General features: G+C 37.5%; 1 protein-coding gene across 6 annotated transcripts in view; it reads right to left on the bottom strand.

Annotated features, from left to right (window-relative positions):
• The window catches only part of SEPTIN7 (septin 7), a 130,041-nt gene that overhangs the window by 90,088 nt on the left and 21,306 nt on the right, over positions 1-18,647 (bottom strand). For 2 of the 6 annotated variants that reach the window (XM_039523049.1, XM_039523045.1), the window contains exons 2-3: positions 17,121-17,125; positions 13,044-13,146 (exon numbers count right to left, since the gene is read on the bottom strand). The exons of 1 other annotated variant lie outside the window; for it this stretch is intronic. In XM_039523049.1, the coding sequence (XP_039378983.1) occupies positions 13,044-13,146; positions 17,121-17,125 (108 nt within the window). The remainder of the gene's footprint in view (positions 1-13,043; positions 13,147-17,120; positions 17,126-18,647) is intronic. 3 more of the 6 variants (XM_039523047.1, XM_039523046.1, XM_039523048.1) reach the window with 3 other exon arrangements.

Raw genomic sequence — 18,647 nt, 5'->3', positions numbered from 1 at the left:
GTACCAGAAGAACCTAACTCAACTTACAGCAACTATGCATCTTCCATTAAAAAGGCACTTTAAATTACAAATGTTTTGTTTTAAAATTAAAGACTGTACTTTGGCTCTTTTCAAGTCTGTATGTGTTCATTTGTATAAAAGTCCAAGCCTAAAATAGTCAAATTTAAGTTTGTGACTTTGAACTGTATTTAATTTTTAAGTATATTCAATACCCACAGTATGGGGTACATCATCTTTCCCACAATCTGGAACCCAAAAATTATCTACAGAGCTAGGATAAGTACAAATGCAAAGTAATACAAGAGGAAGATACATAGGTTGAGATTTGAAGTGAGCATTTAGAGTCAGACAAGAGCTACAGAAAACCTATTTAGGCAACAAGAACTGCAGAGAAAGCACTTGCAGCAAGTCACATGACTGTGTGCAGGCAGCAATTTACAACACACATGCTTGTAGCTGCAAAGATATGTAAGCCACAAACCATCCAAACTCACCGAGTCTGAACATCTAACATTTACAATTGTACATGCAGCTAAACCAGAGGACAAGAGAAAAGTCATAATGAAACTCTAAGCAAGAGGTGTTTCTAACACTGGAAAGAACTATAAAGTCAAGATTTTGTTGCTCATCATAGCTACAACTAAAAGGAAAATATACTGCAAATAGGGCTGTCGATTAATCGCAGTTAACTCATGATTAATCAGGATTAATTTTTTTGAGTTAAAAACAATCACAATTAATCAAACTAATAAATTTAAATTGGTATTCTATTGTTTAATAGTTTTGGGTGTTTTTCTACATTTTCAAATATATTGATTTCTATTACAACACAGAATACAAAGTGTACAGTGCTCACTATATTTTTATTACAAATATTTGCACTGCAAAAATGATAAAAGAAATAGCATTTTTCAATTCACCTCATACAAGTACTGTAGTGCAATCACTTTATTGTGAAAGTATAACATACAAACATAGATCATTTGTGTTACATAACTGCACTCAAAAACAAAAAGTAAAACTTTTGAGCCTACAAGTCCACTCAGGCCTACTTCTTGTTCAGCCAATCGCTAAGACAAACAAGTTTGTTTACATTTATGGGAGATACTGCAGCCTGCTTTTTATTTACGTCACCTGAAAGTGAGAACAGGCGTTCGCATGCCACTTTTGTAGCCGGCATTGCAAGGTATTTATGTGCTAGATATGCTAACCATTCATATGCCCCTCTATGCTTCACCAACCATTCCAGAGGACATACTACCATGCTGATGATGCTCATTAAAAAAAATGCAATAATTAAATTTGTGACTGAAATCCTTGTAAAAGAATTGTATTTGTTTCCTGTTTCTCCTGTTTTGTTTTACGCGTATTCTGCCATCTATTTCATGTTATAGCAGTCTTGGATGATGACCCAAACAGCACATGTTGTTCATTTTAAGAACACTTTCACCGCAGATTTCACAAAACACAAAGAAGGTACCAATGTGAGATTTCTAAAAATAGTTACAGCTCTCCACCGAAGGTTTAAAAATCTCAAGTGCCTTCCAAAATCTGAGAGGGATGAGGTGCAGAGCGTGTTTTCAGATATTTTAAGAGAGCAACACTCAGACGTGGAAACACAACTCAAACCACCAAAAAAGACAATCAACCTTCTGCTGATGGCATCTGACTCAGATGATGAAAATGAGCATGTGTCTGTCCGCTCTGCTTTGGACTGTTATCAAGCAGAACCCGTCATCAACATGGACGCATGTCCTCTGGAATGATGGTTGAAGCATGAAAGGACATATGAATCTTTAGCACATGTGGTGTGTAAATATCTTGTGACGCCGGCTACAACAGTGCCATGCGAATGCCTGTTCTCACTTTCAGGTGACAAACAAGAAACAGGCAGCATTATCTCCTGCAAATTGTAACCAAACTTGTTTATCTGAGCCATTGGCTGAAGTAGGTCTGAGTGGACATGTAGGCTCTAAAGTTTTACATTGTTTTATTTCTGAATGCAGTTTTTTTTGTACATAATTCTACATTTGTAAGTTCAACTTTCACGATCAAGCGATTGCACTACAGTACTTGTAATAGGTGAATTGAAAAATACTATTTCTTTGTTTTTTTACAATGCAAATATTTGTAATCAAAAATATAAAGTGAGCACTGTACACTTTGTATTCTGTGTTGTAACTGAAATCAATAAATTTAAAAAATGTAGAAAACAGCCTCTGTTAGTCTATAAGGTGCCACAGGACTCTTTGTTGCTTTTACAGATCCAGACTAACACGGCTACCCCTCTGATACTAAAAATATTTAAATATATGCTATTCTATTATTGTTTAACAGTACAATTAATAGTGATTAACTTTTTTAACCACTTGGCAGCCTAGTTGCAATCTAGCCTAGTAACATCTTAAAGGAGGTGCAGAAGACATTCTGGGCACAGGAGAGCAAGCCCCACTGAAAGTCTAGGGGACTTGCACTCAAGTCATAGGCACTTATGAAAATCCCAACCAAAATAACTACTCACAGTAATACAACAGTTTAAAGAAGAGAGATAAAAATCTGATTGAGTATTAATTGTATGTAAGATAACTTGAACGTAAGTGTCAGACATGGTCAAGGTGATATTTTAGTCAATGTACACTACCATTTTAATTAGGCTGGATGAGGTCCATCTTACTGACAACTCAGGTTAAACTGATGTGCTTTACTGTGAGCTACCAACATGATTGCAGAATGCAATGGGTTCAGAAAATGTTCTCAGAAGTGGAACTTTGCCTTGCACTTTACTCTGAACAAGATGCAGTGAGACAAATGAGATTCAGCTTTTGGTTTTAACAAGCAAAGCATTTAAACTGGATTCGCACTACTTCAACCATCTTCAGATCCTCTATATCTCATACTTGTTATCCATGAGCCAGACAACTTTTGGTACCCATCTGTGTTGGCAAATTTCCATCTAGTTTTGAAGAGTCCATGCATACACACTACAAAAATACTGGTGGGCCTTTCTGCATAGTAGCTTAAAAGTGGAGTTAGGCCTGTTTCCATGGAAAATGTACATGTACGTGTAGGCATGGAGTGAAAAATGGGTATGGCTATATTTTGAATAAACATGAATACATCTTCACCTAATTTGGGTAATTACATTTCATTAAAACAATGAAATGTATGCAAATTTGTCTAATTTGTATGGGAGTTGCCATGGCAACTGCCAACAACCTATCAGCAAGGGGGAAGTCACTCTTCATGTGAAAAAACTATTGTGTTCCCACAGGCATTATCGTTTTTTTCAACTTAAAATCAATATTTAGGTAGTTGTGTACAATAAGGTATTGTGACCGAAGATTTATGTATTTCTTCCTCTGTTTGCTTCAGATTTGACTGTGATGCACCTGTGATTCCTGAATAAATCATGGAATCCAATTTAGAAGTTCCCAAAAAGCATACACAAACAGCGAAGGCCTAAACATGTATGATATGTGATGTGGAGGCTCCTTTCATAGACCTTACAAAAGCAAGATCTGGAATCATGGAAGCATCTTTTTAAGAGTGACACAGGTCAAACAATGTGCTGCTATTATGCAATATAAAGACACAAATGAACTACCTAACATTTTATCACTTAAATTGTGGAAAGATTTTCACACAAGAAAATTCTGCAACAGCTTGAAAAACAAGCAGAACCTTCCAGCGATAGTGAAGAAATCGGCCACAAATCAAAAGAGAAATAGATCATCATCCATCGGACTATGAAAAAGTCTGTATATTTTGCGACAAAGTATCAAGACCCACTGCATCAAGTAGTAGATCAAGTCAAGTAGTGATGTACAGAAAAGAGAAGAAGAGAAGATGGACGGAAAGACATTGGCTATTACATCAAGGGAGCTGGTAGCAGTTGATGCACAATATCAGATCTTGTTATACAGCAGTGGTTCTGAACCTGTGGCCCAATGAGCACACCAAAATGGCATTAATAGGGAACACAAAAGAGCACACCATGTTCATACATTCAAAGACTCATACTGTCCTTTCCCCTAAGATCATATATATGCTGTTAGTGGAGGTGTGCAGAAACCTGCCAAGCAAATCTTGTTACCATGGTAAGTGAAATACCTCACAGGCAATGATACACTCAACCAACTAGGTTATGGGATATCCTATAGCTGGCTGGAGGAAATAGACATTGCCTTCTGTCTACAGAAACTGACTAATGAGGACAAGGGAGGTGTAGCAATACCATCCAATGGTCTGTCCTGCATCCCCACCTTTGGCATAGAACATCAACAGACTTGGAGACACTCAGTAGTGCAGGGACATCACACAGAATAAATGGCATTGCAGTGCAGCCTCAGGTACCAACTATTGGACAACCCAATAAGCTTACACATGCAGAGAAAGTATAAAATAAAAAAAACCAACCAAACAAAAAATCACAGCATCACTCCCTCCATTACTAATGCTTCCTCCTGATAATGTCTGTAACCAAGCTGGCCCTCCTGAGATGGAACCAGTGGGGACAGACTATGAAGAGGCCATTCACAATGCTCAGATTAAGAACAAAGTATGGTCTCTGGTCAGGCAAACAAATGTAAATGACCAGATGGTCAGCTCCTAGACTGGCATGCGCAGTGAGACTTAGGTCAGTGTTGGGTATTTTGGAACCAGAAGTGTGCCAGCAATGGAGGTGTCTATGGTATATGAAATCCTGAAGACTGAACACAATGGAAAAAACTTGACTTGAAAGATAGAACGTGTGCCTCACCAGGCACTGTATGCAAAAGCTGCAGAAATACTGCAGAAGGATGACAAACTCAAGTCCATAATCAGAATGGGAACATTTCACACATATGCAGTATGTCTCTGATCATTGGGAAAGGATTCCAGGATGCTGGTCCCACAGTTGAGTTCAGTATTATTGCTGAAGGTTCCATCAGCAGTGTACTGGAGGGACAAAACTACAATTGAGCTGTCAGATTACATAAATCAGTGTCTGAGGCCCTGCTTTTATATCTGAATGACCACCACCTGGTTCACTTAAAGCCTCAATGACAATAATCCAGATGCAAAAGTTGTGCAGCAACACTACACAGGAACAGCTAAATGATGTCCAAACACAGGCCAGATGTTTGATATTTCAGTTTTCAACACACACCTGAACTTCTTGAAGCATGAAAATGGCAAGCTATAAGCATTCTGGATTATCTACATTGATATGGTTGAGGTGGCTCTTGGGCCTATTTGAGCATCCAGTGAAGGTGACTGGCTTCCTCACCTAGCAGTGGTAAGAGCAATGATACCCTGGTACTTTCCTTAAGACAAGCAGAATTATGCAAGATGTCTGTTAGTATACTACACACAAATGACATGACTGAAATAGAACATCCTGAAGTGTATGATAATTTTTAAAAATGGAGGCTTCTCTATACCGATGAGGTTATCAAACCACTGTGGATCAAACCATCGAAGAGACTGTCAATAAGGGTACACAGACAGCAGGCGAAACCAAAGGATTCAGTCTTACAGCTGAGGCAGGGTGCAGAAGTACTTGTCTGAGGAAACTAAGACAAATGATCAAGGTCTAAACACCTGGCAGAACCATCAGGCATACGGAGAGATGAAAAAGATGTGCAGTCACAGGTGGATACACTGGAGAAGACGGGGTCAATCCCTTTTCAGAGACAAATGAGTTAGCCTGTCTCCAGTAATTCTGTAGCTCCTGCATGCATTTGATAGGATCTGTTACATGCAAACGAGAAAGGAGAAGGTGCATACGCAGCATTGACATGTAACTATCTAGAAACAGTGCAGCCAACCCAGAGCATCTATGACAGTCTGCCAAAGCAAAAACTGAAGACATGCAACGACACAGAAATCCAGTAAAACAAAAGCCTCAGAGAAGATTATATTAAAGGCAGATCACAAGATTTTTTTGGCCATATGCTTTTGGTAGCAGCAAGGAGGAATTTGGACATGAGGCAAGTGTTGCAACACCCCTTAGGATCACTTCCCTGGGCTCTCTCCAACTTTGACAGCACCATGAGGAAGACAAAGCAGCCCTGGCAAGGAATCTTGAGAGAGAAAAAAAAAGTAACAGCTGAGAATACCTAATCACTCTGCCTGCATCATAAATGGAATGGCTCTTGTACAGAAATGTTGAAAACAAAACATATAGTGATCTGTCAGAGCATGTCTGTCAGTCTTGAAGACTGGAACTGACAACAGCAGAGAGATGATCTTTGATGTGTAAAATAATATCTCCATTAAAAATTCAGGGAGGGAAAACAGAAGGTCTGGCCCTGGAGGACTACTGAACAATATTATATCTAGTTACAAGATCCAACAATGGAGGCACAGTGTTCTTGGATGTTATACCAGCAAGACTGCTCTCATCAAGTTCTTATGATGAATTGAAAAGGTCCCATTTCCTGGAGAAACTAGGTGAGAAAACAGTGTGACATGCCAGAAAGATTGTAACGAGTTTAACCAGAGAAGGGGCATCAAACTTTCTGAACATACAGTCTTCACAAGAAGAGACAGACACTCTGATTATGTTACATGCAAAGCGTGCATCAAAGAACCATGAATGAGTTAGTGTATCTGAGGACACTGATGTGGTAATTCTTACTCTTCCTCTCTTCAGGGACATCAGCAAAATCTACATAAAATGTGGTATCAAAAAAAGTGCATGAAGTATAAAGCTAGCAAGCAAGCAACGCTAGAATGTCCGAACACCCATGTTTGGAATGCATGCATTCACGGGATGTGATTCTGTTAGCACATTCTGCAGAATGTTGGGAGATGACTGGCCTAAAGCTAATCACCAGAGAAGAGACTCTTTCAGAGAGCACTGGCAGAGCTAGGGCAATACTGGGTCTTGTCTGCAGATCTCTCTCTTCTTCAAAAAGTCACCTATAGAATGTATGCAGCTTGGTCAAATATCACAGAGGGGAATGAGCTAAGATACCAGCTGTTCCGTGCTAAGAAGGGAGATGCTGAATCTGGCTAGCTGCCTCCATGGAAAGACTTCCACTAACTTCATGTTTTGTGTGCCAATTACCAGGCTGCTGTCTGGTGTAGAAGCCTGGAGAAGTATCCTGTCATACCCAGCCCTGAAAGACAGCATGGCTGGGTCAGAGTGAACTGACAACTGAATGGATGAAAGGCCCATCCACCTCTGAGGTAGGGCTGCAGCTGATAGCTTGTAAATGCAATACAGAATATAAACTCTTCTGTTTTCCAGTGCCTTGCAAATGGACTCAAATGCTCTCCAGCATGTAGGCTGCAAATAAATGAAAACACGAATGAGGAGGATGTGAAAGTTAGTATGGAGGACAGTTCAGATGATGACATTCCAGTTATATGTGGAACACTGGATTGTTAATAGGTTACCCATTTTATATTATTGTAGGCTTGATATGTCACTCAATGTTATGGTAGAACATACAACATTAGTAGCATTGAAAAAGCTTCAAAAACATTATGTGGTATTTAGACGGCAGAAGTGGTTTAATTATATATTTTGTAGATTTAGATTTGAAGTTAATGTCTAACATGATACCAAAATACTCTTTTCTGCTTATTAATGAACAATGTGCTAAATAAAATATAATCAAAGTGTGTTACCTTTCATTTAAATTGTATAACAAAAATTTGCAATTAAGGAATTTTGCCACCAAAAAATATAGGTTCAGTTCTACCACTAATCTACTCTGCAGGAAGGTCCACCATAACTTTTTATCATCCATTGACATGGAGCTATCCAAACCTCAGGAAGAGATTTTGCCCACCTACTGATACCAATGGACGATTTAGGGTTTAGCTTATGGACTATTGAAAACATATGGGACTTCTGAAGATTGGTGTCTGCAGAGACAACAGGTATTGTTCATATTTTTACACCTGTGTGCCTCAGTCTGTGGAATACTTTTATTCCTGACCTTAGACGTAACCCTTCTGAAACCGTATTTATAAACCTTGATTTCAAAGGCATCCAGCACAGAACATTAATTTGATTATGAGTTTATATTTCTGTTTTTAATATCCTTTATGTCTTATGCCTAAGGGATGTCTAATTACTTTTGTTGATCCACACTGAACTGAAATGTAACAGCATTTCAGTTACATAACCTTGCAGGATTGGAACAGCATAGCAGATATCACCTCATTTTTTTTCTCCTAGTTTTCCCACACAGATGCTTTAATTTCAGAACAAATTTCAAATGCAAGTGGTCAATTAAGGAGAACAAATTTGGGTTACTTTGGTCTAGCTTATAATTAAATGTTTTTAGAGCTACTCTAAAAGGAAACAATACAATTGTACTTATTGGGAAAATACAGGTAAGTTTTAATGTTAACCAAGGCCAAATACAATTAAAAAAATTAATATAATATTTCTATTTAATTTTAAAATGTTACTAAAATAGTAGAATGTGAAAAGCTTACACAGACCCTACTTTCTAATACTTTATAGTAAAAATTACCATTTATGGGATGAATTTATTCTCATTTACTGCACATTTACATATTTTAATGCAATATGTTCTGTAACCTCAAAGAAACTGATTCCACACTTACGGAATTTAAAAATGTTTCAACACCAAGATGCCCAATAATTAAACCTGCTCTCCTAGCTGAAATACACCAGTGTCCTAAGCCATGTCCCTCCCAATTTACACCCACCCAGTCAAGTATGTCCTGCTGATTGGGCCTAAAGTCCTCACTCTCCTACTGCTGAACTCTGTGTAGGGTCACGCATTGAACTGGAGATGCAAGCACCGATATCAATTAAGTTCTCCATCATCATGTACACAAGAAATTAATACTATCTCCAATAAACCGAACAGTGGTAGGCCACTTCTTTCTTACTCTTCCCCCTCTTACCTCCCAAACAATGTATGCTACCTCTCCCACAAATAAATTAATGCTGAAAGTTCTCCCAAAACACTTAAGGGTAGACTGTCTCACCTTAAACAAGTGATTACAGACCTCTTTGATGGGAAGACTGGGGAGCCCGCAGGCATCCTGTTTTAGGAGATGCAAGAGAGCAGGGGACCCTAAACCTACGACTCAGTGCCTCTGCATGCCCCACATGTACAACCATTCCAACAGCAGCCAGCAATTAAGAGCTCCCACACAGGAGTGACAGCCCCATCATCCTGACAGAGCTAACTTTGCAGGTTTATGACGACATCACTTCACAGTTTACACTCAGTTCTTATTTGGAAGGTTTTCTTTGCAACTGTAAGTATGCCAAAATTTTAGATGAAAGATGAGATTCTGCAGAAGTTGATAGCACTCACTTAGCAAAAGATTCCTACACACGCTGGGCAAATGGAGTTTAAGATTGTTAGTATATAGTGATTTAATTTATTTTTAAATGTCCTGCATTTTGAATGTATGACAACTTGACATATCACATGCAGTTAAACTGAGCTGTGGATCTTTTCTACCACACAATCAATCAGAAACTAACCTAGCTGCCAAACACCTGAAACATTTGCTGCTCTTCTTCAAAATAATGTAGTTAATATTGAAAAATGATTCGCTTTAAACTGCCTTGGTGTGGGGGATCAGATTTAGAAGATTAACAGTTCATTCCAGACTATCTGAACAATTGGAAAATAATTTTAACAGGAAATTGCAATCCATGCTTTCAAATCTATAGAACATATGAAAATAGTCATTAGACACTCAAGGTTTGCAAGCCCTAAACATGACCTACTTTAGGTCCTTGTATCTGTTTGGCAAGTCCACATTGCATTTTTCACTCCAGAACAAATGGATAATACACTGACTTTGAAGCATCTATACATAAAATATAGCCAGCAGGCCAGCACTTATGCGGAACCCCACGGTAACAAATCAGCATGCATCCATGAGGGAGGAAAAAAAATAAGATATTTTAGTTAAGCTTCCATAGGGCCATTCTAAACAATAAGACAACATTATGCAGCATATACAATATCTTTTCCAAATGTATCAGCCAATACTCGGCCACAAACAAACCTAAACATATGCAAGCAACGTGAGTTGCTTAAGTTTCAGAATCTTATATTAGTCCAACATATTCCACTGGTAGTTTTTCTTCTTTACTATTAATCATTTACATTGTGGTAGTGATTAGATGCTTCAAATCAAGTCAGTGCTCCCCTCTCCAAGACAGCGTACAAAAATAAGTGACAATCCATATTTCAAGATTAGTGGATTCTGTCATAGTTGAGTTATAAAACAAAATGAGATGTTGCAATAGATTCATAATCATCTTTATGTTTAAAACAGATACTTGGAATCCTTCATATCTGGAAGATCCAGGGGAATCTCTCTCTTAAATCAAAAGCTTTCCAATGCATTGCTTGGAAATCTCAGACTGAATTCCTCTCCACCTCGTATTCTATTTAAAAGGCTTAATACATTTCACAATTGTTACAATACTTCTTAAAGCAGTTAAGTATTCCTAATTTTATCTGTGACTAGAACTGTTAAAAAAAATTAAGGTTTACTTTTCTACTACCGCTTGTCTAAAAACCTCCTATTGTCAAAAAAAAAAATTAAAATATTCTATTTCAGCAGTCTCTCTTTTAAAAGGCTCTAATTGTTTTTACTACACTGAGTCAAACATGGCAGGAACTAAAGTGAAAAATATGCTGTAGCTGTACCCTATGGGTTTATGTACTATTACACATGAAATACTGACCTAGTGTTATAGGGAATATGTTCATCCAATCAAAGACCAACTTCTGACATTCAGACTAAATTAAGTCTATGAAACACCTGGTAACTTTTTTTTAAAATGACCTCTCATCAAGGAAATAATACATTATTGTGCACAGACCATAAGTGCTCTCTGAAAATTTGAATTAACTTCCTGCCAATGGAAGTTCTGATCATTTGCCAGAATGGAATGTGAATCCATACTAGGAAGTACAAAGATTTGATACTAAAAACAAAGTCAGTAATTGCAAGGCTTCACTTCTTAGTTTTCAGGTCAACCTCCTATTGCAAATCTAATTTTTAGATTAAAGTTTCCTAATTAACCACCAATATTTTTTTTAGCACTCCTCTGAATGCATCTGCACTGAAAACTGCTTTAGATGCTGAAGATTTCAAGTCATGAGGAACAGAGATAGATACTAACAAAGTACAGCTTGCTGGTTCTTAGAGATTTGTTTTCCATGAGATTTAAAAGTTATAGTTTTGAAATAGTGACTATAGAATAAGCATATTCCATCTTGTCAAATGAATTTGCCAATTTTCACCTCTTAGCAACTACAACCTTATGAAGATAGTCTCTATCGTGTGATTATTTTCTGAACTCATCCTTGTTTAAGGACAGCATGATTCCTAACTTTACATGTTGAAAAATGAATACATTTTTGGTTGGTAAAGAGCTACGACCAAATGGGGTTTTGTGCTTCATGACAAGTTATGCAGCTGAATGCATGTTTATAATGGAACTTTTAAATAAGCCCCAAACTCAAATTGTTTTATTCCAACTCACATTCTTCATTTCCCTGAACTGTGATTTGTAATGAGTTAGATCCAATCTGACCTAGATTTGTAACTCAACCAATGAGTACTATACTTGTGCACATTCTCTTATAGGGACACAATGATTACACAAGCTATCAGTTCAATTGGATTACATAATACTGAGACACTTATTGGTTAATCAAACTACAGATTAGATGGAAGTATTGATGAACAAGGACAGTTGGCTATTACAGGATACGCCTATTTTAAAATTTCTACTCATTACATTGTTCATCACAAAGTTACAAAAACATGAGCAAAATCCAAGCAAGCTAAGTAGTTTTTGATCCACTTCAGGATTTCAAGTTCAAGGAATGAGGGCAGGACTGAACAGCTACCTATCACTAAAGCATACTTTTTTTTTTTTTTTTTAAATGTACCTGCCCTGTTAACTCAGTTACACATCCAACAGTTAAGACAGCAACTTGGTTCAAATCTAAACAGCAGAAAAGTAACACTATCTTCCATCAAATTAACAAAGCAGTGAGGCATAGTCAATGTTTTCTGTAGCAAACTACCTGTTGTGAGACAGGTTCATTTAAATTCACAAGCTGGGATTTTTATATAAACATTAAAATAGAATTAGTACAGCACTCCTTGTTTTATTTTTATTTTTTTGACCTTTAAAAAAAAAGCCACCCAGCTTTACACTTGCCTCATTTAGTTTCCAAGGTACTGCAACATCATACATGTAATCAGGGGGAAAATGATAGTTTGACACCCAAACAGCATGGATAGTAATTTAGCATTATGGGATAAACTCATTAGCAGAAACATTCATCTAAAGTAACCAACAAAATTAACTCATATGCCGAAGAACAACCGTTAATTTTAACATCCCACTGTAATGAGCAGGATTAGTCACACGTATCTGTGGTTGTTTGAAGATCTCTGAAGTCACTGGAAAAAACACTATCTGCTTATACAGTATTTGTATTTGTTTGTCATCATGCAAACTATAAATGTTTCTTTACATGAAGGCTTGGATTCTGTAGCAAAATTTTGGTGCCACAAACACAGGATATACAGGGTCCTGATTACTGATGTGCAAGAAGGGATCCAGCTAGACTTTCAGATCCCCAGCTGAAACTGTTTCACTGACAACTAAAAAACATCTTTACTTGTAGACTGAACACACATGATGCTGACCTCTAGACCTCAATGACTTCCACTACATCATTTTTGCAGACACTTTTCAGTACATCTACATTACTGTTTCTGCATAGGTTAGCACAACACCCCCTCTCTGCTGAAGGCTCTTTATCTTCCCCATTTTCCGTCCCTATTCATCTGCCTATGTAACAGAAGACAAAAATGATTGTTCAACTGGACTGTATGCCCTAAAAAAACACTTTAGAATTTAACAACATTTTAAAAAACAAAAATGGTAAGTATAATATACATTCTAATTAGCTTACACAAATGAGGTAAACACGTGAATAGCTGAAACTTCAGTTACTCCAAATTCTTTTGGGGAAGGTGAATCACCAATTAGATGCATAAAGAAAACAACTCACCTACTACCATGAGCGTGAATTCAAACCCTCTCTTCACAGACTTTCTGTAAACTTGATTTGGGAGATTTGCAAACCCCACATATCCTTCAAGGTTCTTCTGTTGCTAATGCAAAAACAAAGACATTTAAATAGTCAAAAGAAATGCTTGTAATTTTCTAATACACTTCAGACTAATCTTTTAACATCTGTACAACTGTTATGCCAATCCTGATTAAGTCAAGATGTTTATTCATTAAATTGTAGACAATTTAAATTGCAGCACCAAGCAGAAGACTGGAGTGGAGGCTAGCCAGCCATTGTCTACAACGGTATTTTGCATAAATATAGCTATACCATGATGGTGGTACTGGTGCAAACTCCCAGTGTACATGGCACCGCAACAATGTAAAAAGTGACTTAGGCCATATCAGCACTATAGACTTCTGCCATCACGCTATGTTGATCGAGTGTGAAGAGGTGTGATCCCTGACTGAAATAACTGTCAACAGAAGTCTCTACTGTGGATGCAGTTATACCAGAAAAGATGCACTTTTAATAGTACAAAATATTTTGCTGGGGGGGTGGGGTTTGGTATGATACTGGCAAAACTGCACGTTGTATCAGTATATCTGCATCCACACTACCAGCACTTTGCTGATATACTTTACCTGTATTCCTATATCAGTAAAGCACTCCTAGTATAGCTATGCCTTTGCATTGGTGCAATTTAGCCCAATCTGAAACTGAGCCAAGTCACACCGGTGCACCACTTCTACATGGGATCATCACTAGTGCAGCTAGTTCAGTGTGATTGTACTGGTACAAAAAAAACCTACTGTAGATGTGACATAAGTCTCCATTTCCTCACCACTAGTTCAGAAGGATGCCTTTTGTAGAGATAGTTGAGAAGGATGTGGGTGTTGTCAGTGCCTATTTTGCCACCTATTAATAATGGCTTTTGCAGGTGCTTAATCCTACCCCTTCTTCAAACTAGATCAGTGGTTTTCAACCCACTGGCCACTTGCAGCCCAATCAGCACACAGCTGTGGCTCCTGTGACATCCCCAGGGCCATACAGGTAGTATATATATTGTGTGGATGCAGTCCATGTAACACAGAGAGCTACATATGAGGCCCACAATGGTAAACAGGTTGAGAACCACTGATCGAGAACCAGTAATACCCACATGGCTGGTATCTCCTGCTGTTGCTTTAAAGGAATCTTAGGACTGTTCATTTCAGATGTGTGAGGGGTGGGGCTTGTTTTTAAGGAACAGAAAGTTTAGTTTCATCCTTTATGGCAAATTTTTAAATGGTTTTAAATGGTTTCTCTCACTGGGGCGGGGAGAGGAGCCTGTTCCATCACACTGTGCTGGGGGTGGGGGTGTTACACTTTGATGGTAAGCTGCTGCGTTCACCCCTATGCTATACTGTAAAGGAGAAGTTGCTTGATCCCAACCCCACTCACACTAGGACCAGGACAAATAAAGCTTCTACATACCACTCAGTGAAAAAGAAGTCTTTGACAGCCCTATGAAGAAACTCTAGGTGGAACAGTAATTTCCCATAGAGAGTGGAGGAACCTTGTGTCCCCAGAAAAATTTAAAACAACCTATATTGGTTTATTACTGACCACTACTTTTCTGAATCACCAGTGGGTTAGAGAGTAATACTGTCTTCAATACTTGAGAACAAAAACAACTAGTAAAGCGAATATGCACAGCATAGAGCTTCCCAATTTAAATGGGAAGACGCTCATGATGGATTTTTCAGTGACAGGTCCTCAATTCTAGAACCCACTTCCTCATTTGCTCCAAGGGAGCCTAGATCTGTTGATTTCAGGTCATGCTGCAAGGGTTATTTTTTCAGTTTCCCTTTCCCCTTTTGAGCAATAAAGCCACAATTAAATTGCATAAAAGAACAGGATTGAGCCCCTAACCTACATTACCTTGCAAGTACATTGTGCACAATATTTTTACCAACAGTTGCAAATTAATATAGTTCAGAGCAGTTCTATGTTGTTAGCGTTGCCATGCTTTTGCACTAAGACCCTAGGCTAAAAATCTTTAGCCTCAGTGCATGTGCAGCAGACATTTTGTAAAATAATATGCGTGTGGTTTGGTTTTTTTAAACTCAAGTGGTTAAAGGCAGTAGCCATTACTGCGTACTATGACCCATCAGTTTTCATTTTAGGAAAATGCTTTTTCATATATATATTTTAAAGAGAACATAAGTTAAAAACTTTGCTATGGTATATTTCACACTTGTGTCTTTTCATTAGTACTGTCTATATTCAGTAAAAGCATTGTTACAGTAAAGATATCACAGCAACAACAACAACAAAAACTTACCTCATACACGTCCTGAATCTCTGGAGGAATAAGTTACTTTAAAAAGTCAGTTACTCTACAAGCTTTGCTTTGATTAGATGCAGTGTTGTCTTTTTAATCAGGGTGGTCAAAGAGTTATTTAAACTATATACATTTCTTTTTAAAAATAAACCTATCCATAATCTATTACAATCATTTAAAGATATGCTGCATTAATTAGACCTCTTTTTAATGAATTAAACAGTGCTGCTTTTTTCATTACACAAAAAATGGAGGGAAGGGAATATCTAACTTTTGAGATTATCTCAAGCTTTCTAGGTATAGCACACCATGACTGGCTGTATTAAATATTATTTTCAGCCTTTAAAATGGAGTGAATTTTGGTATTTTATTCAAATGTAAATACTTTCAGTTAGTTGTGTAGTAAAGCTTTTGCATTCATTATTTTAGGTTTCAATTTAGTTGGAGATGCAAAGAATATGTCCTTCACCTCAACTAGTTCAAAGTTGAGAAGTTTTCCCTCTTGCAATTATGAATTAAAAACTAGGTGAGAGGATGAGATCTACCAGTCCTAAAAACCTAAGTGACACGGGACCAGATTTGCAAAAGATATATAGATATCTAATGGGATTTCCAAAAGTGCCCAAGCAAATTAAGCACCTAAATAGGGAACCTAAACACCTTTGAAAAGTCTGGTCACATAGTGACCAGAAATATCTGTAAATTTAGTGAGCTTTTAAATGCAAAACATATCTTGGTACTTTTTTCCTAAATTTCTTATGTATCCAGTACATTAAAGGTAGTTTTATTTAACAAAAAAAAAACTTTAAAATGCTGGTTTTGTGCATTTTTATTGAATTCCAATTTCAATGCAAATGCAGCTTGACAAATGCTGAGTAAAAATTACTAAAGAAATGCTTCATTCTCCATTTTCTAGCATAATAAAACAAAAATAATTATCTGAATAAACGTATCTTAAACTATATAACTGATTGAGGTGCAATGACTGAGTGATTAAGGTGCTCAACTACAATCCTCAACTTCATGGGTTCGCATCTTTGCTCGTTCTCACAATAGGTCACCTCCAGTTCACTCAGTTGTAAAACGGGTACCTGACCCATCAGGTTAGGGCAAAGGCAGTGAGGCATAATGCTGGCCACATCAGTCTCTTGTGTACCGCTGGATATGAAACTGACGTGCCTTACACTGCATCAGCCTGATGAGCCATTGTTTTGGAGAAACTTTGACTTCACTATATAATTGCTTAAATAAGTGTACAGATGCAGCATATACTCCTGGTTAACAAAAAGTAGTACCAAATTTAGTACAACGTTAATTATAAATCAGCATAATATAGTTACACACATTAATGAGAATGAACTTCTCTTCAGGAAAATAACCAAATGTAAAAGGATAAAAATCAAGTTTAAATCATAGTTTCCTGCTTGCTGATTTAAATCATGATTAATCCCATTCCGCTTTTTATGACTTTCTATTTTCCAGCAATTTACTAAATTCTTAGCTTTTAAATTCCTCAAATGTTTTTCTAAAGCTTTTTTTGCTACTATTTAATTGATTTACTTCCACACTGTGAATCATTATACCAGGCCAGAACATCAAGTTTTAAATACCTACACTAGCTTAACTTTTTTATCCTTAGCCTGATCTTCATCCAACTGTATTCTGTAAAGTTTTAGTTCAACAGTTACTCTAAACAAACCAACACTGTTTTTTAGTCTAAGTGTAATTGTAAGAGTAATGATACTCACAGCTACTTTGTAAACAACATATTTCCATCATTCCAGTGTTCCAGATATTGAGAGAGTACATCCAAGGGTAACAGTAAAAAGTGGTGAATTCCAAGCATTGCAACGACAGGTCCAGCAGCACGCAGCAGAACACAAAGCAAGGAGAGGAAAAATCTAAAGTTACTTACATTTGATCAACCATCATTTTAATAGTCTACAGCACTGCTTATAATTTGATTTAAAAAAAACAAATGTTTATTCCTTCATAGTACAGACTACACTAAATACGTACAACCATAATTTGGTTTCCTAGAGCCTATTACAATGCAGTCTTAGTCCACAATCACAATTTTTTTTCCAACATGACCACCACCTCTTTCAGTGAACAGAATAGATGGGCTCTTTAAATTTGTTTCTCATTCAATGTGTGACCCAGGCCTTTTTAGCAGACACCATCCAAACCCCACACTGAATACAAAATTAAGAATTTCCCCATGATCTTGTCTGTGGTATTCTGACTAGTACCCAAGTGCTATACAAACAATATCATCTTCACAAAATCCCTGAAAGATTCCGCATTTTACTGTGGGAGAACGGAGGCATAGCAATTAAGGCCAAAACCATCAAAAGTGCCCATTACTTTTGGAGTTCCCAATTTAAGATACCTATGGCCTGATTTTTCAGAATACTTAGCATTTTTATTATATTTCTTATGTTCAATGTATAGCTCCAATTAACTCCACCTGCAGTTTAAGCACTTGGCACTTCTGTAAATCTGGCCCCAGGTATCTTGAATTAGGTGTCCAGAAAATGAAGAACACAATTAGTGGCCACAAGTGAAAATTCTGGCAAGTGACCTAACTAGCATCACATAGCAGAGGCACAAATAGAATCCATTTCTCCAGGGTGGCATTTAAGTACCTTGATCACAAAAGCATCCTTTCTCTTCCTGCCATTCCTTGCCCTGTCCACATCACACCTCTGCAACAAATGAGGTAGGGGTCCTACAGACACCTTTATTCACTACACAAGCCTAAATTAAACCATGCTCAGTGCACTAGCCATGCCGTGCACCGTATGAGGGAAAAAACAGTATCTCATATAATTAAAGACTACCATAATACACACTCACATGGGGGCCAAACTGAAGCTGCATGAGCAACCACAATTCTGGTACTTCCTAATCTTTGAGGGCTTGGCAACTGTAATTTTTTTTTTTAAATGTAGTTTTTATAATTCTTCATTTTTTAAAAAGTAAGTAGGGAAAAAACACACATCATGCAAAACCACACAGACCCCCACATGAATTAAGCAGCAGGTTTGGAATTACTTGAACTAAATGAGTAACTGGTAGCACCCTCCAAGTGAGCCAGTGACTAGAGGGGGATGAGAGATACTTTGCTAGTGGCTTTCCCAGACACCTGCTGACATGATGAACCTGGATTCAATTGCACTTTCTGGAGGAGAGAGTGTTCTTTACTGGTCATAAACTCTTTTGTACCATCCCTCAAGCCTGTCTGTACCTCTCTGCTCCTATCCACCCACTGC

This window comes from Mauremys reevesii, linkage group 2, assembly GCF_016161935.1.
Source record: "Mauremys reevesii isolate NIE-2019 linkage group 2, ASM1616193v1, whole genome shotgun sequence".
Taxonomy (NCBI): Eukaryota; Metazoa; Chordata; order Testudines; family Geoemydidae; genus Mauremys; species Mauremys reevesii.
The sequence above is the reverse complement of the archived record's forward strand: the minus strand, read 5'-3'. Positions and strand labels throughout refer to the sequence as shown.